The 26,448-nt window shown below is 44.8% G+C and overlaps 1 protein-coding gene across 1 annotated transcript in view; it reads left to right on the top strand.

Moving 5' to 3' along the window:
- RASGEF1C (RasGEF domain family member 1C) overlaps positions 1–26,190 on the top strand; it is a 136,593-nt gene extending 110,403 nt beyond the window's left edge. Inside the window, exons 8-15 of the mRNA XM_049874557.1 lie at positions 4,389–4,478; positions 6,492–6,594; positions 7,132–7,211; positions 7,293–7,388; positions 11,839–11,934; positions 14,321–14,444; positions 24,843–24,915; positions 26,002–26,190. Of these exons, the coding sequence (XP_049730514.1) occupies positions 4,389–4,478; positions 6,492–6,594; positions 7,132–7,211; positions 7,293–7,388; positions 11,839–11,934; positions 14,321–14,444; positions 24,843–24,915; positions 26,002–26,026 (687 nt within the window). The 3' untranslated portion in view covers positions 26,027–26,190. The remainder of the gene's footprint in view (positions 1–4,388; positions 4,479–6,491; positions 6,595–7,131; positions 7,212–7,292; positions 7,389–11,838; positions 11,935–14,320; positions 14,445–24,842; positions 24,916–26,001) is intronic.
- Positions 26,191–26,448: the final 258 nt, after the last annotated feature.

The raw sequence follows: 26,448 nt of genomic DNA, 5'->3' as shown, positions 1-26,448 counted from the left end.
TAGATTCAGTTGCTAATGGTCTGTTTAAGATTTTTGCACCTATAATCATGACTGAGATTGACCTGTTCTTTTTCATTTTCACACTACTTGTCTAGTCTTTGTTTCCTCCTCTGTTCTCTGCAAATAAGTGTAAAAGATTGGAATAACCTGTTCCTGGAACATTTGGTCAAATTTACCAATGAAACTACTTGAGCCGATCTTTTCTTTGAAAGATTTTTTGTTGTTGTTGAGAATATACATAGCAAAACATATTTCAATTTAACAGCTTCTACATATACAATTCAGTGACACTGGTTACATTCTTCAAGTTGTGCCACCATTAGCACCCTCCTTTTCTGGAGTTGTTCCTCTTCCATCAACATAAACTCACTTCCCCCTAGTTTCCTATTTAATCTTTTCAGTTGCTGTTGCCAATTTGATACCATATAGACAGATTTTGAAAGAGCACAAGGAAGACATTCTTTACTGGTTAAACCAAACTATTTTTTGTTTTTAAGAATACTTCAGGAGATATTTTTTGGTTTAAGGTTTAAAGATTATTTCAGGGTAATAGATATAGGAGTTCATTTAGCCTCCATGGCTCCAGAAAGTCTGGATTTCATGACAATTTGAAATTCTGTTGTACATGTTCCCCCTTTTGATCAGGATTCTTCTATAGACTCTTTGATCAAAATGTTCAGTAATGGTATCCAGGCACTGTCCAGTTCTTCTGGTCTCATGGCAAAGGAGGCAGTTGTTCATGTAGGCAATTAGCCACACATTCCATATCTTCCACCTATCCCTGATTCTCTTTCTTCCTCTGTTGCTTCAGGCAAATAGAGACCAGTTGTTCCTTGGATGGCCACCTGCAAACTTTTTAGACCCCAGGAACCACACGGCAAACTAGGGGGTAGAACAGAAACACTATATGTGTTATTAGGCCAATTAACTGGAAAGTCCCATGAAACCATGACCCTAAACCTCCAAACCAAGGAACCAAATCCCATGAGGTTTTTGGTTGTACATAAGCAGCCTCAGAATCTACTCTTAGTGGTTACAAGGGGCGGAAGGGAGGGGAAGAACGGGTAGGGGTTAACAGTTTCGGAAAACTGCATTGATTAAGGGTAGGTTTGCACAGCCAAATATTGCAATTACGTCAACAGGTTGTACAGCTGTAAAAAAGTCAAATTAGCATAAGCTGTGTGATTTTTTTGTGTGTGTGTGATAGATATACTTACAACAAAGACAAAACAAAGAGATGACTTTTATATAGTGATTCAAGTTTTTTTGTTTTTAATGGTTATATGACTGTTTAGGTTTTCTTGCTCTTCTTTAGCTGTTTTGGTAATTTATGTATATATTTTTTAGAAATTTGACCATTTTCCCTAGGTTTTCACATTTACAAACATGAAGTTATTCACAATATTCGCCAGCAATTTTTTTAGTCTTTTCACATCCATATTGATTCATCTCTAATATTGTTTATTCAATCTTCCCAGAAGTTCATCAATTTTATCAGTCTTTTAAAATAAAGAGCATTTGTTTTAATTCTATATACCTTATTTTTATGCAAATAACACGCACCTTCTACATATGTTTGCCAGCTGCGCACTCCCCCCTCAAGGTATTTTCATAAGTGCTGCTATGCCAATTTTTTTTTAAATGTTGCTGTAAAAAACAATTAGGCACATTATTTGTGTTAAAATATGGTATTGCATCTTTGTTTACTATTTCATTTATTATCTTTATTATTTACTTCCACCTACTTTCTTTACAATTTACTCTGTTTTTTTAATGTCTTGAGTTGGATGCTCAACTCAATTTTAGCATTTCTTCTTTTCTAATAAAAACATTAAAAAAAGATTTGTTTCCTTTTAAATACATTTTTACTTCAGCCCCCAAGTTTTATTTTTCAGTATTTTTGTTATCATTTTACTTTCCCTCACGATTTTATCCTTAGCCTGTAGATTATAAATGTTTTTAAATGTCCAATTTATAAAGTTTTTAATCTATTTCTAGTTTAATTCTAATATTCTAATCAGAGAATGGAATCTGAATGATATAGATTTTTTTAAATTTTCTAGACCGCTTTGGGTCAGTTTTTATAAATGTTTGAAAAGGATATATATCCTTAGATGTTGTTCAAATTTATATTTGTATTTTTTTATTTTAAATTTCTTTATGCTATCAGCTGACGCCCTGGTGGCCCAGTGGTTAAGAACTTGGCTGCAAACCAAAAGGTAGCAGTCTAAATCCACCAGCCGCTCCTTGGAAACCCTACGGGGCAGTTCTACTCTGTCCTATATGGTTGCTACCCAAACCAAAACCAAACCCACTGCCTTTGAGTCAATCCCGACTCATAGCGACCCTACAGGGCAGAATAGAACTGCCCCACAGAGTTTCCAAGGAGCGCCTGGTGGATTTGAACTGGCAACCTTTTGGTTAGCAGCTGTAGCACTTAACCTCTATACCACCAGAGTTTCCATATGGTTGCTATGAGTCAGAATTGACTGGACAGCAAAGGGTTTTTTTTTTTTTGGAACCTATGGATTGCTGGCACATGTGCTAAAATCTTCCATTGTGACAGTAGGATTCAATTTCTCCTTTTAGAGAGCTTCACCTTCCTAACCAGTTTTACTCTTCAGATTTTGAATCTATGTTATTAGGGTGCAAACAAGTTTAGACTCATGGAATATTTCTGAAAAATTGAAACTTTTATTATTATGTATTCACTCTCTGATCTCTTATAATGCTTTTTGTTTTAAGGTCTATTTTGTCTCACACTAATATAAACTGAAACTGAACCCGAACTCATTGTGGTCAAGTTGATTCCGACTCATAGTGACCCTATAGGACGGAAGTAGAACTGCCCCATAGAGTTTCCAAGGAGCATCTGGTGGATTTGAACTGCCATTCTTTTGGTTAGCAGCCATAGCTCTTAACCACTACGCCACCAGGGTTTCCCACATCAGTATAGCTATGTGCTATTTGTCACATAATACGTTTTACTGTTTACTTATATCCTTGGGTTTGTGAGTAAAAAAAGAGGAGCTCTTAAAAATAGCAAGTAGTTGAATTTTTTTTTTAATCACAGTGGTTGTAATTGATCTATATGGATTTGCTTTTGCTATCTTCTGTTATACTTTTCAATTATCTTTCTGACCGTTTCTGTTTCTCTGTTCCTCTTTTATTGACTTCTTTTAGAATAATAGATCCCCTTTCCATCTTTCCCCTCTATTTGTTGAAAATTATCTTGACAATTTTTACTTGCATATTTAAGTTAACAAAAGTTAACATGTTTACCAATATACTTATCTTCCTCTTCAAAAAGATTAAGATCCAAGAATGCTTTATTGTTAAAAAAAACAAAAACCGTTGCTGTCCAGTTGATTCCAACTCATAGAGACCCTATAGGACAGAGTAGAACTGCTCCATAGGGTTTCCAAGGAGCGCCTGATGCATTTGAACTGCTGATCTTTTGGTTAGCAACCGTAGCACTTAACCACTATGCCACCAGGGTTTCCTGCTTTATTGTTAGTCACTCCTATTTATCCTATGTAGTACTTGTCTGGGGTTTTATTTTTATCTTTTTATTTATTTATTTTTGCTTTAGGTAAAAGTTTACAGTGCAAATTAGTTTCTCATTCAAAATTTATACACAAAATTTTTTTACCACATTGGTTGCAATCTCCACAATGTGTCAGCATTCTCCCCCTTTCTCTCTCTACCCCAGATTCCCCACTTCCGTTCATCCAGTTTTCCTGTCCCTTCCTGCCTTCTTATCTTCACTTTTAGGCAGGTGTTGCCCATTTGGTCTCATGTGCTTGACTAAACTTAGAAGCACGTTCCTCACGTGTGTTATTGTTTGTTTTATAGGCCTGTCTAATCTTTGGCTGAAAGCTGGATTCTGGAGTAGCTTCATATCTGAGATAGCAGGGTTTTATTTTTATCTTGATTGTTTTAACTCCACAATTTGGATATTATTGTTAATGTTTTATAAGATCAATTTTTTTTTTTAGATTTACTCACACTTATCTTTTTTTTTTGCTCACCATTCCTTCTTATATACAAATCTTCCTACTCTGATCATTTTCCCTCTTCCCAAAAAATGTCTTCTAAACTGTGGTGTATTTGTACAGTGGAATGTTCTATATCAATTAAATCATGTTTCCAAAGGAGAGTTTGTGGCACAGGAAGATATTCATGTGGAAAACCATGAAGATATATATATTACACATTTCAAATTCCATTTTTAAATATACAGAAAAAAAGACTAGAAGGATACACATTAAAACATTGGTATTTCTGCATGGTTTTGAGGCTTTCAACATTTTCTGGATTGTCTATAATGATCTTGGACTGTCTTCATGTTCTAAAAAACTCAGAGTGTAGTCCTGTGTCTTTTCTAGCCCTGCTTCAGTGACAAGACTAATAACCTAGAGGCTTATGTGAAATGGTTCAATCGGTTGTGCTACCTCGTGGCAACTGAGATCTGCATGGTGAGTAGAAAGCCAGGGGGCCTGACCTAGCATTGCCAAAGGCTGCTGGGGATCGGGAGGAGCCCACTTGGGAGGGACCAAGAAGGGCATCTTGAGCCCCAATCCATCTCCAAGCCCAGAGCCAGGCTGGGCACCCCCACCCCCACCCCACCAGCACACTGGGTGTCACCCAGCTTTTCTGCAGTGACATTTCACCTCTCGGTACAGCCCGTGACGGATTCAACAGCCAGTCACCAAGGGGTTCGGTGGAATCCTACCCGACATGGCTCTGTTTCCTCCCCCTTTGCCATTTGCCTTGGGCAGCCTGACCTGCAGCTGGTTTCATTTAGCTCTCTCAGGATTTAGAGGTAAAAAATGATCCAACCTCAAAGACAAGAAGGCAGGAAGGGACAGGAAAACTGGACACAGGGAACCCCGGGGTAGAAAGGAAAAAGGGGAGAGTGCTCACACATTGTGGGGATTACAACCAATATTGCAAAACAATTTGTGTATAAATTTTTGAATGAGAAACTAACTTGCACTGTAAGCTTTCACCTAAAGCACAATAAAATTCAAAAAAAAAAAAAAAGATCCAACCTTTCAGAATTGGGAGATTGCACAAAAGGCATCCACATCTCTGGCTCCTGCTGAAAAGCAGGAAGACCCAGGAACATTGGGCTGAAGAGCGTGTCACTGAGTTGCATCCTGTCTGGCCTCTTCTGTTTCCTTAGAGCAGAAGCTTCCTCCTTGGCATTCCCTCTTCCCATCATGTGGAGCCCAGGGGGCCACTTATTTCCAGTTGGCTCTCCAGAAGCAGATACTGAGACAGAGTTTAGGGTACCAGTACCATTTGCAATTGAATCAACTCTGACTCACAGTGAACGTATGTCAGAGTAGAACTCTCCTCCATAGCGTTTTCAATGGCTGGTTTTTCAGAAGTAGATCAGCAGACCTTTCTTTTGAGGCACCTCTGAATGGACTTGAACTTCCAGTCTTTTGGTTAGCAGCCAAGTGTGCAGTTTGCACCACCCACGGACTCCAGAGTTTGGGATACAAGGTACTTTTTTAGGGGTCACCAGCAGGATTGCTCAGAGGGAGCAGCTGGTCTGAGATGCAGACTCAACAAGGTCCGGGAAACCTGTGGGAGATTCTCAGAGAACGTTTTCTGTGGGAGTGTCCACTTCGGGCCCAAAGGGTTGGCCTTTGTCACTGGGTGTGGGCTGGCTTGTCAGACCTCAGGTGGGGCAGGCTTGCTACAGCTGAGGCCTACCCTTGAAGGGGGATTTGGGTGGCACACCTCTGCATCCACCACAGCGTGTTTCTTTGTGGCAGTGAAAACTGCTCCTGTGTTGAGTGGGCAAGCAAAATCTATCAGTGTAAAAGAATGCAACTCAAGGTACTGGGTGCACAGCCCACTTCCTACACTTACTTCACCGGCCTGACGGCTGAGATGGGGAGTCCCTGTGAGACCTGCACTGAGACCAGTGTTGTGCAGGGCTCCAGCCCATCCTGGGCCCTGGGGAAGGAGCACAGTTTGGGTCTGAGTCACCCAGAGGTGTGAAACCCCAAGCACTTCATAGCAACAGTCATGCCATCATTCCCCCTTTGACAGAAGTTGGTGGAGGGGCTGCTCGGGGTCAGGACCCTGGGGGCTCAGCAGCATGTCAGGGTCAGTGTGCGGCCCCAGGAGGAGCAAGTTTGGTGCTGGGAGGAAAGAAGAGGGAGCAATGCTTTCTGCTTCCCAGAAGCAGATGTCGGAGGAGAGGAGTTTCAGGGGAGCCATTGAGCCTATCCCAAAGGTGCCTCTCAGCACTTTCTGCTGTGCCCCAGGAGTCCTGCCTGGGCCCCCTATCCAGCTCCTCTATGGGGATGGGCTCTGTGCTGGCTCTACCATAATGTGCAGGGGATACCCTGAGCCCCTGGGCTGCAAACTGCCTTGGTCATAGAGCTTCTCAATCAGGAAACAGGCAGAAAGAAGGTGAACGAGGGTGGGTGCGAACTCTCATCGCTGAGGCTCTGGCACCCTGTCCCCAGCCAGCCAAGAAGAAGCAGAGGGCCCAGGTGATTGAGTTCTTCATCGACGTAGCCCGTGAGTGCTTCAACATTGGCAACTTCAACTCCCTGATGGCCATTATCTGTAAGTATGTGGCCCAGGCCTGGTGTCCTCTGTGTGAGGACCCCCCAGTGAGGTTGGAGTGGGCACAACCAGACAGGCTGGTGTAGGCCAGGGCCCTCCTGTGAGCAGTAGATGGTTGGGGTGGTCTGTGTGCAGGCCCAAGGTGGCCAGCAACCCCACATCCCTACCCCTGAGGTCCGGGGGGAGATGTCCACTTGAGGCAAGCCCTGCCCCTCAGAGTGCCTGGCTCAGTGGTGTGTCATGTCTCCAAATCCAGGGAAAAGGTGGGGGAGGGAGGTGTCAATGTAGCCACTAGTCACAGGGATGAGGCTAGAGTGGTGGAGACAGGGGCTCAGGGTCTGCATACACAGAAGCCAGGCCCGCCTCAATACAGCATCCACCACCACCCACTATTCAGCAGGCAGAGACCACCAACTGACCTTGGCCCTGGTCAGAGTGCAGTCTGAGGGGCTGAGCCAGTGGGGGCCCCCTGTGCATGGGAATGAGTGGTATGGTCAAGGCCTGAGCAGCCCTCCCAGCCTGGCCCTCCTTTTCCAGCTGGCATGAACATGAGCCCTGTGTCCAGGCTGAAGAAGACCTGGGCCAAAGTGAAAACGGCCAAGTTTTTCATCCTTGAGGTAAACAAGGGGACTGGGCCGCCAGGCGCCACTGGCCATCCCTTGGACAGAGCTGCCCAAATGTGTCCTGTCTCCTTCCAGCACCAGATGGACCCAACAGGGAATTTCTGCAACTACAGGACAGCCCTGCGTGGGGCCGCCCACCGTTCCCTGACCGCCCACAGCAGCCGGGAGAAGGTAGGTCAGAGCCCCGGGCCATCAGAGCACCTGCTGTCTTCAGACCACCTCAGCTCTGGTGGGCTATATCAGGGGACCTGAGTGCTGACTCGAAGGCCACCTCATCTGTCCCCTGCCTTACCGCAGCATCTGTTATTAGCCATGAAGCCTTGCTTGTATGGGTAATTCGTCCCCTCCCAAAACAGGTCAGCCCACCATCAAGCAGCTCTAACTGATAGGAAGTGCTTCCTTGCGTGGGGCTGAAGTCTGGACCTGCAGTTTTCCTTTGTGAGGGCCCACCAGTCCTTGAGAATCCTCATGCCCCTTCCCTCTCTCCTCCAGAGTCAGCACCCTGCTCTTGCCCTGCCATACTTCCCCACTTGGGTCCATTTTATCCCTCAACAGCTCCATTTGTCAGGGTTCCTTTGGTGTCAAATCTAACTGTGGTTTCAAGTACATAGGGTCTTACACCTCCCTTATTCTAAATGTGATACCTTCATTAATGTGGCCACCGATCACATTTACGTTTTTGGCAATGGCTAAACCAAGCTTCACTACAACCATCTTTTCACAAGTCCTGTTCTTATTCATTTTCATTCGACCCTGGTCAATTTTATTTCTCCTCCAAATTCTCCTAGTGGCCTCTGACACAGGAAACCGTGCCCAGGCCCTGGGATTGGAATGACTCTCTGGTTTATAGCCTGTCCCCAACTTGATGATTAGAGTTGTCCATCTCCCTGGGAAGAAAACGCTAAGACTTGTGACATTTTCATTTGGTCCCTTGCAGGAGCATGGGAGGAATCGGGTCCCTGCTGGGGTTTATGAAGGTCTGTTTTCCAGCTTGAAGGATAATAGGACAAATTGCTGTGTTTGAAATTCTAAGTGACTCTTTCTGGATTATTTTGGGTGGATATCAGTGTCGGCAGTCAGAAGCAAGTGGAGATAAGCATGCTTGTTCCACCCACCTGGTCTCCCTAGCCCACCACTCACCACAGATCCTACAGCAGGGGGCAGGTGGGCAGACAGTAACCACACTGATGTCCATGTCCTGTCAACTCTCTTTTCCTGCCTAGGCTGTGAGCATTTGAAAATATCATGCTTTAGTAACTATGGGTCCCAGGAGGCTGATGCAGTGTGGGGGGAGGGGGGACACACTAATGAGGCGAGATCTCACGGCCCAGAGCAGGTGATCCTGACCCCCAGGAGTCTGGAGGCTGGAGCCACATGACCTCTTGGAGTCTCAGGGGACACCCGACTTCTCCAGTCTCACTTTGAGGAGGGGCAGAGCCAGGAAGCGAACACCAGCCTATCTTGTTCTGAATCTCATGGTCTTTGCATATCACCAGGCTGCCTCCCTTCTCCCTGAGGATAGGGGTGCTATGTGGCAGTTACAGGGGTGTTGGCATATGGCCCAGGAGTTAGATTGTGGGGTAGGGCTGCAGCCCTTTTTTTGAGATTTAAGACATGGCACTGGTTCTCTGGACTATTTTCCTTCCATCCATGCTGAGGCAGGGTGGCTGCGGGGCAGGGTGGCCAGACTGGGACTTCACTCTGAGTCACTTTCTAGCTCTGGGATGCCAGGTTGCTGTCTGTTCTGTTGGTGAGTGACATACCGAGCCTTGCGTTTAGACTGGCTGCATTCTCTTCTAACTTCCAGAGAAGACAGGGCCATGGGTCTAGCCCAGCAAAGTTCTTCATAACTGGATGCGAGGGTGGAAGGGAGGGAGGGAGGGAGGGAGGGAGGAAGGCAGGAAGGAAGGGTGGCAGGAAGGAAGGGTGGAAGGAAGGAAGGGTGGCAGGAAGGAAGGGTGGCAGGAAGCAAGAAACTATAGAAGAATGGGTGCTTGGAGATGTTCTCATAGCCTCCTGGTGCCTCCAGCTAAAGTCAGAGAGGCTGGAAGTCCTCAGTGGTCATAGCCTTTTGTGCTTTCTTCCTGCCTGTGTTTGGCTCCCCTCTCCCCTGGTCTCTATCATGGGGCATACTTAACACAGGCTTCCCTGGGTGAGCCACAGTCTTAACTGAGTTCTGGTCAAATTTCTCAGATTCAGAAAGTGGGTTTTCAGTTATAAAGGGCCCCTTTGGTTCTCACAGGAGCAGGGAGACCAGCTAGGATGCTAATGCCATTGTGCAGGCCTGGTGTGGTGATAGCCAGGACCAGCATGGAAGTGGTGAAGAGTGCTCATATTTGGAAAACCCTACCTTGTTTAGGATCAGCTCCTATGTCCCTGCCTCCAGGAGCCCTGGACCAGACCCCTGAGGAGCTGTCTCTGAGTGCTGAGTCTCCTTGTCCTCAGTCCCCCTCCTGTCATGGCGCATCTCCCTACTCCAACCCCATTCAGCTGTCTTGCATAAACCCTGGCTCTGTGCCTAATGGAGACTCAGCACCAGTGGTGGTGGGGGCAGCGGGCAGAGGCCACCCTCCTTCCAGCACAGTGAGGAAGCAGACAGGACAGGGGCTCTGGGGCCTGAGCTATCTGTATCCTAGCCCTGTGTCTGTCACTTACTGCTGTGTGAGGTCGTGCAAGTTAGTTAACCTCTCTGGGTCTTGGTTTCCTCATCTGTAAAATAGGGGTCATAAGCACCCTCTCCATAGGACAGTGATACAGATGTAATGTGCATATCAAGTTTAGCACATGAAGCATTCACACCCACCACCAGTGCCTCCATGATGCAGAATAAGGCAAAAGCGAAGGGCTCTTTGGGAGCACAGACAAGGGCTGAACCCAGCCTGTTGTGAATTGCCATTGAGTCGGCTCTGACTCATGATGACCCCATGTACAACAGAATGAAATGTTGCCTGGTCCTGCACCATCTTCACAGTCATTGGTGTGCTTCAGTCCATTGTTATGGCCACTGTGTATTTTAAGTTTTTTTTCCAATTTAGAGGGCTCATCTTCCAGCACTATACTAGGCAATATTCTGTTGGGATCTGTAGGGTTTTCAATGGCTAATTTTGGGGAGTATATCACCAGGCCTTTCTTCCTAGTCTGTCTTAGTTTGAAAGCTCTGCTGAAACCTGTCCACCGTGGGCAACCCTGCTGGTATTTGAAATACTGGTGGCATAGCTTCCAGCATCATAGCAACACACAAGCCACCATAGTATGACAAATTGACAGACAGGTGGTGACGGGCCAGCCTAGAGATTAAGAAAGACTTGCTGGCAAGACTTCCATATTTTGTGGGTTGTTTCCATGACTGTGTCTCCCACCACCCTGAGGTCGGGAATGTGTCTGACACACCCTCAGTGTCCCCCAAGCCCTGGCATCTGGAGCAGGGAAGACCTGAGCAAATATCTGCAGAATTGACATAAATCTAGGGTGACCAGCTCATCCCATTTTGCCCAGGACTATTCAGTTCTAGCACTGAAAGTCCTGCATCCCAGGAAATCCCTGAATCCTGGGAACCCCACTAAATCTGGGCCTAGTCCTGGTTCCGGGGGTCACTGAGGCCTTGGGCCAGGCTACCATTCTCTGGGCCTCAGATTCCCTATCTTCCCCGCCCAGCTGAGCAATCCACACTTCTGTGCGGCACAGAGCAGTTTGTGGCCACAGCCTCATGGTCTGTGTCCACTTGGATGCAGCATGACCCTGAACCAGAAATGCTAGGCCTGGTGCCTAGTTCCAAGGGGTCGGCTAGAGGTTGTCTCTGGCTGGACTGGGAGCCAGTGCTCCAGCTCTGGAGTAAGTCCCCCTTGTAAAGGAGTATATAGTCAGCGGGTGCACAGAGCGGGCAGAAGCAAGACATCTGACTGAGGAAACACAGCATATGGTTGATAAGCCCTTCCCTTCAGGAGGTGGAGCAGGGGTGCTTGGGGTCTTAACATAAGTGCTTCAGGACAATTTCAGCATCAAGAAAGACATCAGATGACAGACGTTAAGTAAAAAGGGAGGCTATACCATTTCAAAGCAGATGTTTCATATCCCATGCGTATTTAACAGTGGGCACTGCATGGGCCATTCCCCACCCCACCCCCAGATGAACGGAGCTATGGCCTGAGTCTGTGAACCTGCAGGTGGGGCGGGCACCCACCTGTCTTCCCACCAGGCAATGGAAGAAACAGTCCAGGATCATTGCAACTGTGCATCGAGACTTTCCCCCAACCCCAACACAAGGGGGAACGTCACCATATACAGTAAGAGCTCAACCAGCACTGACCTCTGATGGGGCCTGAGAGGAAACACGGTCTGGCCCCACCGACATGGGGCCATTACTCCTTTCTGTGGTTTCCACACTGGCCCCCTGGTGCACACAAATTAGCTTTATAACCCACGAAGTCCCACAGGCCGACCAGGCCAGCCTTGAAGGTCTTCCACCCTCTGCCTCCTGAACTGTATCTGAGGCCAGCTGGCTAGGCCCTGCCTCTGTCCCTGGACAGGGTGGCTGGACGCTGGAAAGGCTGCCTCCGCCGGCCGTTGCTCTGCCCCTGCAGGGAGGCCAGCCGGGCGCTAACCTGCCTCCTCTGCCTTCCAGATCGTCATTCCCTTCTTCAGCCTGCTCATCAAAGACATCTACTTCCTGAACGAAGGCTGTGCCAACCGCCTCCCCAATGGAAATGTCAACTTTGAGGTAGGACCCAGGGCCCTGGTCAGTCTACCACACAGTTAGACGGGCCCCAGAAAAGTCCCAGAGCAGGAATGCTGGCCCTGAGCTGGTTACTAACAGGGGGCTCCAAGGCAGAGTGCTGCAGCTCACAGTTGGCTGAGCCCTTTCACAGCCAACATGGGGCAGGAATGCCCAGGTCTCCCCATACCCCATGTTCTGGAGGAGGAGGCAGAGGCACCCGTGCATGCCCACCACCCCCCCGCCCACACACACACACACACACACACACACACACACGGATGAATGAATGTGCTGACCCTGCTGTGAGTCAGGCCTCGGCCCAGCCCTGCATAGGATAATGTAGTCACTTTCAGCCCTGGAGGAGCGTCAGACCTGTAGATCCCTGGTGACAACTGGCAAGTGCTTCGACGGGGCCACACAGGGTCAGTGTGCGGATTAGGGAGGCCTCCCAAGGAGGACCTTAAGCAGTGAGGAGGAGATTGTCAGGTGGAGGCAGAGGAAACAGAAGGAAAGGAGGCAGCTACTCCCTCACAGACACTCTCCAATGTCAGCTCAGGTGCTCCCTCCAGGAAGCCCACTTTAACCTCCCAGGCAGAGGGAGGCCCACCATCAGCAGGCTGGGCATCCTTGGTCCTCCACACTCCTCAGAAGCAATGCCAGGCTGATGCCACCCCACGTCCTGACTACCCATATGGGCCCACCCAGCACTTAGGTCTCTGAGTGGCCCTGCAGTGGGAGGAGGCTAGGCATGGTGGGGGAGGCCCAGGAGTTCTGTGGGTGCTGGGCAGTGGCAGCAGGGGCCCCTGAGTCAGACAGTGCCTGCCAGACAGCAGTGGTGCCCCCAGTCCATAGGAAGGAGAGAGATGGAGAGCTGTCCCACCCTGTACTGGCACTGGCCTTGTATATACCCAAGTGGTTATGCGGCCCCACCGTGCCTCGAACTCCAAAGGGCTAACAGCCGTAGGCCGGTCACTTTCCCTACCTGAGCCTCAGTATTTCCCTGTATAAAACAGAGCTTCAATCATGGGCCTCACAGAGGGGCTAGGAGGATGGGCCATGACTGGTCCCATGCAGGTGTTCTTGCTGACAGGGGTTATCAGGATCCAGACTGCCTCAGATGTTGGAGCCCTTGGCGGGAGCAGCCCTCTATTGGTGGGTCTCACGCTGACACCCTGGCCAACCTCCACACGCTGCCCGAAGGCTGGCTTGCCTCTGAGGACCAGCAGATCTGGGAGGGTATCTGGTCCAGCAGGTGGGGGGGGCCCTGGTTCTCAGGGGCCCTGTACCCCTGAGGTAGGGGGGTACAATCCAGGCTGCAGGGGACATGGATAAAGCTTCAGGGGCCCAGGAGCCTGGGATCATGCTCCCCAGAAGACCCCAACACACACAGCCTACCTGAACTGGTCCTCAGACCCGAGGCAGGTGGGAGACTCAGGAACGGGGTGGTAGGGGCCAGAAGCCAGGCTGAACCTGGCCCCCAGAGCTAATCAAGGCTGCCTCAGAGCAGGGTTTCCCACCCCGTAGTGCATTTTGGACTGCTATTTACTAAAAATCCTTCTTTAAGTGGGCATACTGTTTTTTTAAACTTAAATAAATATCTTTAAGTTTTACATAAATAAAACTTTACTTAAATAAATGTACTTAAATGTATTTGTTTAAATACATTTCCATCATTCTATAAATCAAAAACACGTATCACTTGCCATAAATAGGGGATAACCATGAAAATAGATACAATGAAAACACAATAATGTTGAACTTCAGCTAGGTGCGGCTGCCTGCTGAAGGCTGTAGCCTGAGGGGGCGACTAGTGAGCCCTGAAGCCCCTAGATGGTACAAACAGTTAACTGTGCTGGACTGCTAACCAAAATGTTGGATGTTCCAAGTCTACCCAGAGGCACCTCAGAAGAAAGACCTGGCAATCTACGTCCAGAAACTCAGCCATGTAAAACCCTATGAAGCACAGTTCTACTTTGACACATAGGGGGTCATCATGAGTTGGACTCAACTCAATGGCAGCTGGTTCTTGGTCGTGAGCCCTGGGCATGGTCACAGTGGATGCAGATGGGTACTTTAGTAATCACAGAGAACAAAGGTGGTCTGGAGAGGAAATCGCTTTTTCTCTGCACTATTCTGTCATTCATTGTCCTGAGTTCCTCCTGACAGTCCCTCCTCCCCTAGTCTGGGATGCAAGGCCAAGAAAGCAGCTTCCCTTGCTGGCCCAGACCCCCACGAAGTGAGGTTTTAGGCATCCATATCAGGACTTTGGCACTTGCTCCCCCCACCCCAGTATGCCTCACTGAGGGCTGAGGGAAGAGGCCACGCACCCTTCAAGGTGACCTCCAGGCTCTGGATTTACCTCCATTCTATGTCTTTGTGACCCTGGCAGAAATTTCTGGAGCTGGCCAAGCAGGTTGGAGAGTTCATCACATGGAAACAAGTGGAGTGTCCCTTCGAGCAAGACCCCAGCATCACCCACTACCTGCACACGGCCCCCATCTTCAGTGAGGACGGTAAGGTGCCCCACAGCCTCCCTGACCTCTGGGGCCTTTAGTCCAGCCACCACTCAAGTCCCTCTGCTCTGAGCAGGGATATAACATGCCGACCTCTGCCAGCTCCGGGAGGGAGCCAGGAAGGCTGCCTCTCCTTGACTGGCTGGTCACCACCCATGGTGTGCAAGATGGGGCCTACGGAGCTGCAAGTTGGCCCCAGGACCAGGCTCCCACTGGACATAGTTTGGACACTGGTGGACATCATAAATCTGAACCTCATTGGGCTGACAGCGGTCTTTCCTCAGCTGGGTGTGTGTGTGAGAGAAAGAGAGAGAGATATACACACATTAGATGAGGTTTCTTTTCTTGAAAGTGCTGTTAATGTCTGTCCTCTCCCAGCATTCTCAGCTGGTCAGATAAAAGAAATTTGCTTGCAAATTGCTAAGTGGACAAACCCCCAGGGTCTCCGTTGTCTCCCTTCTCCAGGAAAAGAAAATGCTGGAGAAGGAGAAGCAGTCAGCAGACTTTCAGTGGTCTTCCCCAGCGGGGCAGAATGCCTGATGGCTAGCTGCTCTCTGGATTCAGGAAACACAGGCTCCCAACCCACCGTGGTGCACAACAGGCCTGGCTCCTCATCACCATAAGCGTGTTACAAATGTACCCACACCCTTGCTCACAAGAACCTTTTCTGCAAAAAAAAAATTAGGGGGAAGGATTTTTTAATGACTTTGCTTTTGAATTATTAATACTTCAAATTTGTCGTTTCATTTTTTATATTTTGGAGTCAATAACTTTTTAGAGGTGGTCTCACCCATATCTGTAGCACCCCTCCCCCAAGAAGCTCAACAACCCAAAGTACTAAACCTGATGGATAAACTAGACCCAGGCTGCCCCACCCCCAGTAAGCTGTGTGGCACTTGGAAGTTTCCTTACCTCCTCTAAGCCTTACCTGCTGCATCTGTAAAGTGGGGTAATAAGAGAGTCCACTCGCCGGAGTCATGGTAAGAAGTAGGACACATCACACGCCCTGAGCCATTCTCCTGGCTTTGGAGAGGGAACAAATTAACAAACTGAAAAAATAATCTGCCACTCCCCTAAGCTGGGAACACAGAGCAGGCACAGCCCCTTTGCCTAGGCACAGGCATAAGGAGTCCATGGACTTTGAATGCCTTTCACCCCTGCATAGACTGGTGTGGGCCCATTTCAACAGCATAGGCCCTCATTAGCACAGAATAACAGGGTATATACCTTAAGCCTGTTTTCATCTGTATCTGCTATAAGGGGGAGTGACAGATTTGTGACATTTGACACCGACCTGCCCATGAAGCAGGGTCCTCAGCTACCCACATCAGGGGCCTGAGGACTGGTGGTTCCACCCACTGTACTGAGCAACCTATGATGGGGTCTAAGAATAAGTGGTAACTCCCAGTCCTAACAGCCAACAGCATTGGGTGCCTATAGTCCAGCTGCGAAAATCACCTACCTACACGCTCTAGGGAACGAGGACATGCTTTCTACCCAGACACTCAGGGGCAGCAGTCAGCCCCCCGCCTTGATCAGTGCATGACCCCTACTGCAGCCAGATACCTTTGCCTACTCCAATCACCCTGCCCATCTAGGACTATAGGTGAGAGCCTGAACCACACACTTGGTGACTGACAACCTGGACACCTGAGCTGAATCCTTACAAGAAAAGTAAATGGACTCTGGGCTCACATACCTAGTAACAGCTCTAGCCACCTGAAGACAGGATGTGAGAGTTTCAAAGATACCAGTAATCAAACTAGCTCACACGACCAGCCTATTTGGGGGTATCAAAAAAAAAAAAAACTAGGACACAGTAAACGAGCATAAAATAAACCTAATAACTTATTGATGGCTTGGACACAACAATCAATATCAAATCACATAAAGAGGCAGACGATGATGGTGTCAGTGAGCCACAGAAACAAAGAATCAAGAAACCTTCCAGAGGAAGATAACTCTTGGAATTACTGGAGGTAGAATTCAAAAGGCTAATATACAGAACTCTTCAGCAGATCAGGAAGGAGATCAGGCAAAACACAGAACAAGCCAAGGAACACACAGACAAAGCAACGGAAGAACTTAAGAAGGTTATACAAGAGCATAATGACAAATTTAACAGGCTGTAAGAATCCATAGACAGCAAACAGAAATTCAAAAGGTTAACAATAAAATTTCAGAATTAGACAACTCAATAGAAAGGCATAGGAGCAGAATTAAGGCAATAGAAGTCAGAATTAGTGAGATTGAAGATAAAGCACTTGACTCCAACTTATTTGAGGAAAAATCAGATAAAAGAATTTTAAAAAATGAAGAAACCCTAAGAATTATATGGGACTCTATCAAGAGAAATAATCTATGAGTAACTGGAGTACCAGAACGGGGGGATAACAGAGAATACAGAGAGAATTGTTAAAGATTTGTTGGCAGAAAACTTCCCTGATATCATGAAAGAGGAGAAGAAATCTATCCAAGATGCTCATCGAACCTCACATAAGGTAGATCCCAAAAGAAAGTCACTAAGACATAGTATAATGAAACGTGCCAAAACCAAAGATAAAGAATTTAAGAGCAGTAGGGATAAATGAAAAGTCACCTACAAAGAAGAGTCAATAAGACTAATCTCTGATTACTCAGCAGAAACCATGCAAGCAAGAAGGCAATTGGATGACATATATAAAGCCTTGAAAGAAAAAAATGACCAGCCAAGAATTATGTATCCAGCAAAATGGTCTCTCAAGTATGATGGCGAAATTAGGGCATTTTCACATAAACAGAAGTTTAGGGAATTAATAAAAAACAAACCAAAAGTACAAGAAATAGTAAAGGGAGTCCTCCGGTAAGAAAACCAATAACATCAGATAACAACCAAGACTAGAACACAGGACAGAGCCACCAGATATCAACCCAGATAGGGAAGTCACAAAAATAAATCAAGGCTAAAACACTGAAGATAGGGGAACAGAGACGTCAACATGTAAAAGATGACAACATTAAAAAAAAAAGGGACTAAAAAATGTAGTCTTTCATATGGAGAGGAAGTCAAGGTGATATAAAGAAATAAAAGATTGTTTTAAACTTAGAAAAATAGGGGTAAATATTTAGGTAGCAGCAGAGGAAACTTACACTCCTACACATCAAGATAAAAAACAAGAAATCATAAAGACTCAGCAAACACAAAATCAACGACAATGAAAAAGACAAAAAAAAATACATAAAGAAAAATGACTCAGCACAGAAAATTCAGTGGAACAAAGAAAGTGTCAACAACACACAAAAAAATACATCAAAATGACAGCACTAAACTCATACCTATCAATAATTACACTGAATATAAATGGACTAAATGCACCAATAAAGAACAGAGACTGGCAGAATGGATTTAAAAACACAATCCATCTATATGCTTCCTACAGGAGACACACCTTAGACTTAAAAACACAAACTAAAACTCAAAGAATGTTTAAAAATATGTATCAAGCAAACAACAATCAAAAAAGAGCAGGAGTGGCGATATTAATCTCTGACAAAATAGACTTTAAAGCAAAATCCACCATAAAGGGTAAAGAAGGACACTATATAATGATAAAAGAGTAAATAGACCAGGAGGACATAACCATAATAGATATTTACACACTCAATGACGGGGCTCCAAAATACATAAAACAAACTTTAACAGCATTGAAAAGAGAAATAAACAGCTCCACAATAATAGTAGGAGACTTCAACACACCACTTTCAGTGAAGAACAGAACATCCACAATGAAGCTCAGTAAAGACACGGAAGATCTAAATGCCACAATTAACCAACTTAATCTCATAAACCTATACAGAACACTTCACCCAACAGCAGCCAAGTGTACTTTCTTTTCCAATGCACATGGAACATTCTCCAGAATAGAGCACATATTAGGCCACAAAGCAAGCCTTAACAGAATCCAAAACATCAAAATATCACAAAGCATCTTTTCTAACCATAAAGCCATAAAAGTAGAAATCAATAACAGAAAAAGCAAGGAAAAAAATCAAATATGTAGAAACTGAACAACACCTTGCTCAAAAACTACCGGGTTAGGGAAGAAATCACGGATAGAATAAAGAAATTCATAGAATCAAATGAGAATGAAAACACAGCCTACCAGAATCTTTGGGACACAGCAAAAACAGTGCTCAGAGATCAATTTACAGCAATAAATGCACACATCCAAAAAGAAGAAAGGGCCAAAATCTAAACACTAACTCTACAACTCGAACAAGGAGAAACGGAGCAGCAAAAGAAGCCCTTGGGCACTAGATGAAAGGAAATAATAAAAATTAGAGCAGAATTAAATGAAATAGAAAAACTATTGAAAGAGTTAACAAGACCAAAAGCTGGTTCTCTGAAAAGGTCAATGCAACCAATAAACCACTGGCCAAACTGACAAAAGAAAAACAGAAGAGGAAGCAAATAACCCGAATAAGAAATGAGATGGGTGATATCACAATAAAACCAACTGAAATTAAAAGAATCATAACAGAATACTATGAAAAATTATACTTCAACAATTTGAAAACCTACAGGAATTGGACAAATTTCTGAAATACACGATCTACCTAAATTGACACAAACAGAGGTAGAACTACTAAATAAACCCTTAACAAAAGAAGAGATTGAAAAGGTAATTTAAAAACTCCTAACATCAACAACAACAAAAAAAGCCCTAGCCCTCACGCTTCGCTGGAGATTCTACCAAATTTTGAGAGAAGAGTTAGCACTGCTACGACTAAAGGTATTTCAGAGCATAGAAAAGGATGGAATACCTCAAACTCATTCTATGAAGCCAGGATGTCCCTGATACCAAAACCAGGTAAAGACACCACAAAAAAAGAAAATTGTAGGACAATATCTGTCATGAACACAGACACAAAAATCCTCGGCGAAATTCTAGTCAATAGAATTCAACATGACCAAGTAGACTTCATACCAGGTATGCAGGGATGGTCAACATTAGAAAAACAATCAATGTAATCCATCACATTAATAAAACAAAAGACAAGAACCACATGATTGTATCAATTGGTGCAGAAAAGGCATTTGACAAAGTCCAACACCCGTTCATGATATAAACTCTCAGCAAAATAGGAATAGAAGGGAAATTCCTCAACATAATAAAGGACAATTATACAAAGCCAACAGCCAACATCACCCTAAAAGGAGAGTCTGAAAGCTTTCCCCTTGAGAACAGGAACCAGACAAGGATGCCCTTTATCACCACTCTTATCCAACATCTTGCTGGAGGTTCTATCCAGAGCAATTAGGCTAGAAAAAGAAATAAATGGCATCAAATTGGTAAGGAAGAAGTAAAAGTATCTCTATTTGCAGGTAATATGATCTTGTACACAGAAAACCCTAAAGAATCCACAAGAAAACTACTGGAACTACTAGAAGAGTACAGCAAAGTATCGGGATACAAGATAAACATACAAAAATCAGTTGGATTCCTCTATACGAACAAAGAGAACGTTGGAGAGGAAATCACCAAATCAATATCATTTACAATAGCCCCAAGAAGGTAAAATACATAGGAATAAATCTAACCAGTGACGTAAAAGACCTATACAAGGAAAACTACAAGACGCTACTGCAAGAAACCAAAAGAGACCTACATAAGTGGGAACACATGCCTTGCTCATGGATAGGAAGACTCAACATTGTGAAAATGTCTATTCTACCAAAAGCAATCTATAAATACAACACAATCCCTATTCAAATTTCAAAGGCATTTTCTAATGAGATGGAGAAACATCACCAACTTCCTATGGAACAGGAAGAGGCCCTGGATAACTAAAGCATTACTGAAGAAGAAGAACAAAGTGAGAGGCCTCTCACTATCTGATTTTAGAACCTATAATACGACACGGTAGTCAAAACAGCCTGGTACTGGTACAACAATAGATACATAGAACAGAATTGAGAATCCAGATGTAAATTCATCCACTTGTGAGCAGCCAATATTTGACAAAGGCCCAGAGTCTGTTAAATGGGAAAAAGACAGTTTCTTTAACAAATGGTGCTGACATAACTGTATATTCATTTGCAAAAAAAATGAAACAAGACCCACCCTCACACCATGCATCAAAGACATAAATATAAAATCTAAAATGATAAAGATCATACAAGAAAAACAGGGACAATGCTAGGAGCCTTTATACAGGGCATAAACAGAATGCAAAACATAACTAGCAATGAACAAACACCAGAATAGAAACTAGATAACTGGGAGCTCCTAAAAATCGAACACTTATGCTCATCAAAAGACTTCACCAAGAGTTAAAAGACAACCTATAGACTGGGAAAAAATTTTTGGCTGTGACATATCTGATCAGGGTCTAATCTCTAAAATCTACAAGATACTGCAAAACTTCAACCACAAAAAGACAAATAACCCAATTAAAAAATGGGCAAAGGATATGAACAGGCATCGCACCAAAGAAGACAGTTAGGCAGTTAACAGATACATGAGGGAATGCTCACGATCATTAGCCATTAGAGAAATGCAAATCAAAACGACAGTGAGATACCATCTCACCCCAACAAGGCAAGCATTATTCCAAAAAACACAAAATAATATAAATGTGGGAGATACTGCTGGTGGGAATGTAAAATGGTACAACCACTTTGGAAATCGATTTGGCGCTTCCTTAAAAAGCTAGAAATAGAAATACCATACTATCCAGCAATCCCACTCCTTGGAATATATCCTAGAGAAATAAGAGCCATCACACAAATAAATATATGTATACCCATTGCAACACTTCACAATAGCAAAAAGATGGAAACAACCTAGGTGCCCATCAATGGAGAAATGGATAAACAAATTATGGTATATTCACACAATGGAATACTATGCAATGATAAAGAACAACGATGAATTCAAGAAACATCTCATAACATGGATGAATCTGGAAGGCATTATGTTGAGTGAAATTAGTCAGTCAGAAAAGTACAAAATATGAGACCACTATTGTAAGAACTCGAGAAAAGGCTTAAACACAGAAGAAAACATTCTTTGATGGTTACGAGGGTGGGAAGGGAGGGAAAAGGGTATTCACTAACTAGACAGTAGATAAGAACTATCTTATATGAAGGGAAGCACAACACACAATACAGGGGAAGTCAGCACAACTGGACTAAACCAAAAAGTAAGAAGTTTTCAGAACACAACCAAACACTTCGCAGGAGAGTGTAGCAGGGCCGTGGGTCTGGGATCCATGGTTTCAGGGGACATCTAGGTCAATTGGCATAACAAAGTTTATTAAGAAAATGTTCTGCGTCCCGCTTTGGTGAGTGGCATCTGGGGTCTTAAAAGCTAGCAAGCAGCCACCTAAGATGCATCAATTTGCCCCAACCCACCTGGAGCAAAGAAGAATGAAGAACACCAAAGACACAAGGAAAATAGTAGCCCAAGAGACAAAAGGGGCCACATAAGCCAGAGGCTCCATCGGCCTGAGACCAGAAGAGCTAGATGGTGCCCGGCTACCACCAATGACCACCCTGACAGGGAACACAACAAAGAGTCCCTGAAGGAGCAGGAGAAAAGTGGGGTGCAGAACTCAAATTCTAGTAAAAAGAGTAGACTTAAGGGTCTGTTGAGACTGGAGGAACCCCAGAAGACAGGCCCCCCCCGACTCTCTGTTAACCCAGAACTAAAACCATTCCTGAAGCCAACTCTTCAGACAAAGAATAGACTGGACTTTAAGACATAAAATGATACCCGTGAAGAGTGTGCTTCTTAGTTCAAGTAGATACACAAGACTAAATGGGCAGCTCCTGTCTGGAGGCGAGATGAGAAGGCAGAAAGGGATAAGAGCTGGTTGAATGGACACAGGAAATCTGGACTGTAAAGGGGGAATGTGCTGTCACATTATAGGAACGGCAACTAGGGTTACATAACACTGTGTGTGTAAATTTTTGTATAAGAAACTAACTTGAGCTGAAGACTTTCGCCTAAAGCACAATTAAAAAAAAAAAAGATAGGATGCAAGATAAACATACAAAAGTCAACTGTATTTCTATGTACTAGGAATGAACAGATGGACACCAAAATTAAAAATACCACAGTATTTATAGTCACTCAAAAAATGAAATACTTAAGTTTTAATCTAACAAAATATGTATAGGATTTGTATGCTGGAAACTACATAATGCTGATAAAAGAATTCAAAGAGGATCTAAATAAACAGAGACATACTGTGCTCATGGAGTTGAAAACTGAGCATAATAAAGATACACACACACATAGGCACGGAAGACAGATGCCATGTGATGAGTGCCAAGAAACCAAGGAACACCTGAGGCTAAAGACAAGGAAGAAATAGACATGACCAAGACCCTGATTTGGACTTTTAGCCTCCAAACTGGTAGCAGTTTTAATGCAATTCCTACCAAATCCCAGGAAGATTTTTTTGTAGATATAGATAAGATTATTCTAAAATTTATATAGAAAGGCAAAGGAACTAAAATAGCTATGACAGCTTTGGAAAAAAGAATAAAGTGGGAGGAATCATTCTACCTGATATTAAAACCTAATATAGAGCAACAGTAATCAAGACAGCTTGGTTTGGCAAAGGATAGACACATAGATCAATGGAACAGAGTAGAGAAGCCAGAAATAGATCCACATAAACATACTCAACTGATTTTTGACAAAGGTGCAAAAGCAATTCAATGGAAGAAATACAGCTTTTCAACAAATCATGCTGGAACAATTAAACATTCATAGACCAAAAAATGATCCTCAATCAGTCTTACACCTTATACAAAAATTAACTCAAAACCGATCACAGACTTAAATGTAAAATATAAAACTTTGGGGAAAAATCATTGGGATCTAGGGCTAGACAAAGAGTTCTTAGACCTGACAGCAAAAGCATGATCCATAAAAGGAAAAATTGATCAATTGGGCTTACCATAATCAAAATTAAAAACTTTTGCTTGCAAAGGATCCTGGTAAGATGACCAAAAGATCAGCTACAAACTGGGAGACAATATTTGCAAACCACATAACTAACAAAGAACTAGGATCTAGACTCAACATGGTGCAATAGTAAAAAAAATCCAATCAGAAAATGAGCAAAAGACATGAAGAGACATTTTACCAAGGAGAATACACAGATGGCCAATAAGCACATGTAAAGATATTCAACATCATTAGCCTTTAGGAAAATATTAAAACCACAATAAGATATCACTATACACCTATCAGAATAACTAAAACAAAAACTAGTGACAACACCAAAAGCTGACAAGGATGCAGAGAAACTGGATCAGACATACACTGCTGGGGGAATAGCCACTCTAGAAAACAATTTCGTAGGTTTTAAAAAACTAAACTCACAACTACCATAAAAAATGCTCCGCAACTACCATATAGCCCAGTAATTACACTCTTGGGCATCTATCCCTGAGAAATGAAGACTTATGGTTACACAAAAGCCTGTGGTATATCCATACTGTGGAATACTGCAGTAAAAAGGGACAAACTATTAATACACACAAACAACTTGACGGATCTCCAGAGAATTATGCTAAAGAAAAAAGCCAATTCCAAAATGTTACATAATGTTATGGATTAAATTGTGTCCCCCCAAAATATGTGATGAATTTCTGGCCCTGGTACCTGTAGATGTAATCCTGTTGGGAGGTAGGGTTTTCTATGTTATGTTAATTAGATCTTACCCAAGTAGAGTGGGTTCTAAATCTAATAACTTTTAAGTTATAAAAAGAACAGATTACACACACACACACAGAAGACAGATGCTATGTAATGATCATCAAGGAACCAAGGAACACTCAAGGCTACCGACAAGGAAGGAATTGACATGGCCAAGACCCTGATTTGGACTTTTAGGCTCTAGAGCTGTAAGAAAATAAATTTCTGTTCTTTCAGCCCACCCCCTTGTGGTGTTTGTGTTACAGCAGCACTAGATAACTAAGATACAGCCTGTGTGATTTCATTTATATATAACATTTTTGAAGTGATAAAATATAGTAATGGAGACCCAATCAGTAGTTGCCAAGGGCTACAGACAGTGGGAGTGAGACAGAAATGAGCGCGGCTATAAAAGGGCAACATGAAGGATCTTTGTGGTGAGGGAGATGTTCTTTATCTTGACTGCATTAATGTCAATATCTTGGTTGTGATATTGTATTACAGTTTTTCAAGTGGTTACCATTAGGGGAAACTGAGTAAAAGGTGCACAGTCTCTCTCATATTATTTCTTACAACCATGTGTGAATTTACAATTATCTTAAAATAAGAACTTTAATTTTATAAAAGCCAGTCAGGCAGTGGGCATAGAACAGGTTATTGTCATCAATCATAATTGCCTAATTTCTCTTCATTTTCTCTTTAGGTCTTTATCTGGCTTCTTATGAAAGTGAAAGCCCAGAGAACCAAACAGAAAAAGAGAGGTGGAAATCTCTAAGGTGAGTCTGTGCTCCAGGGTAGGGCCTGGGGGTGGAGGGAGATGGTTGGGGTCTGTGAGGCCAGTCCAGGGCCAAGGCGCCTTTGAGATCCCGGTCATCAGCCTTCTGGGGGCCCACATCATGTGAAAACCGGGTGAAATTGTGCACTACAGATTAGTAACTAAACACAATTAATCCCATGCTAGGGCTGCCACTCAGATGAACTAGGAGAATGGGGCTGCCCAAATTTGAGGGAGCAGAATTGCCTTTTCAGTGGGCCTGGCAGGCGGAGCTGAAACTGCAGAGGCCATGGCTCCACCATTTGAGACCCCAGAGATTATGGCCCTATCGTTTGAGACTGTGGCAACTCTGCTTCCTGTGTTCCTCAGCTCTTCAGCTTCTGCTTCCTGGTTCGTTGGCCTCTTGGCCCCTCCCACCTTAGTGCTCACTGGGGAAAGTGTTCCAAAGCTCTTTAGCTCCACCGATAAGCACCTGGAGGCACACCACTCTGCCAGTAAACTTCAGCTGGAAGGCACTCAGCTGTCTTGCTCCGTGGGTCTTAGCTAGCCTAGCCCAGCTCCGCCCACCAGGCCCACTGGAACAGCAGCTCTGCTCCCTTTCATTTGGGCAGCTCCATTCTCCTAGTCCATCTGAGTAGCGACCTTACCCCCTCAGACCCAGCAGGCCCCATTCTTCTGCCCCTTGGGTATGGCAGCCCCGCCGGTAAGCTAGTGCATTCCGTACTTACCGGTTAATCCACCCCTAGGTGGGGGACAGGGATAAGGTTGGGACTGTGACTCCCCAGGGCTGGTAGCCATCTCTGTAGGTGGTCTAGATATGTGTCCCAGCGTCAGAAACTCCCAGTCTGTATTTTTATGCCAGAAAATGAGATACATGCCATCTTTTGTTTTGTTGGGCGTGTGAACATAACCAAGCGCAGGGCAGGAATGATTCACAGCGAAGGGCTCTGAGAAGTCCAAAGAGCTTACAGAACACCCCTCTCAGGTGGGAGTATGTAATAAGGACATGCAGGGGCTAAGGAGATGGGTAACATCAGGGCAGAACACCCAATGGCCTGACCACACTCCGGACCATTTAAATCTGCAGGTCCTCTATTTTGGGGAAGACATGAGAAGCACCAGGCTGAAAGAGGAGGAAGAGATGGAGTCAGCAGAAGTCTTCTGCAGCCCTGCCTCAATGGCCCAGGGGTGGGGGGTGAGCTGTCACCAGTGCCTCCCAACTTTGCAAACGATTATCCCATGGCCCTGTGGCCCACCACAGTGGCCATGCAGGATGCAGGAGACCTTTTGTAACCATAACCCTGGTAGGGCCCTGGGCCTGCCACACCAGACATACAGGGTGGCACATGCCCAGAGGTCATGTTGCTGGTCAGTGGGTCCATCCTTGGCAAGGACATGGCACTGCCCCTAGAGGATTGGGCAGCTGCAACCGTGCGATCTCCCTGAGCGTTGTGTGCCACGGAGGCTGACACTCCTACGATCTGTCTCCTGGCGACCTGGGAACCTCTGCAGCACCAGCAGGCACCATGGGGAG

The sequence above is a fragment of the Elephas maximus genome, chromosome 2 (genome assembly GCF_024166365.1).
Source record: "Elephas maximus indicus isolate mEleMax1 chromosome 2, mEleMax1 primary haplotype, whole genome shotgun sequence".
Lineage (NCBI taxonomy): Eukaryota > Metazoa > Chordata > Mammalia > Proboscidea > Elephantidae > Elephas > Elephas maximus.
Note: the sequence above shows the minus strand (reverse complement) of the source record. Positions and strands in the feature narration are given on the sequence as shown.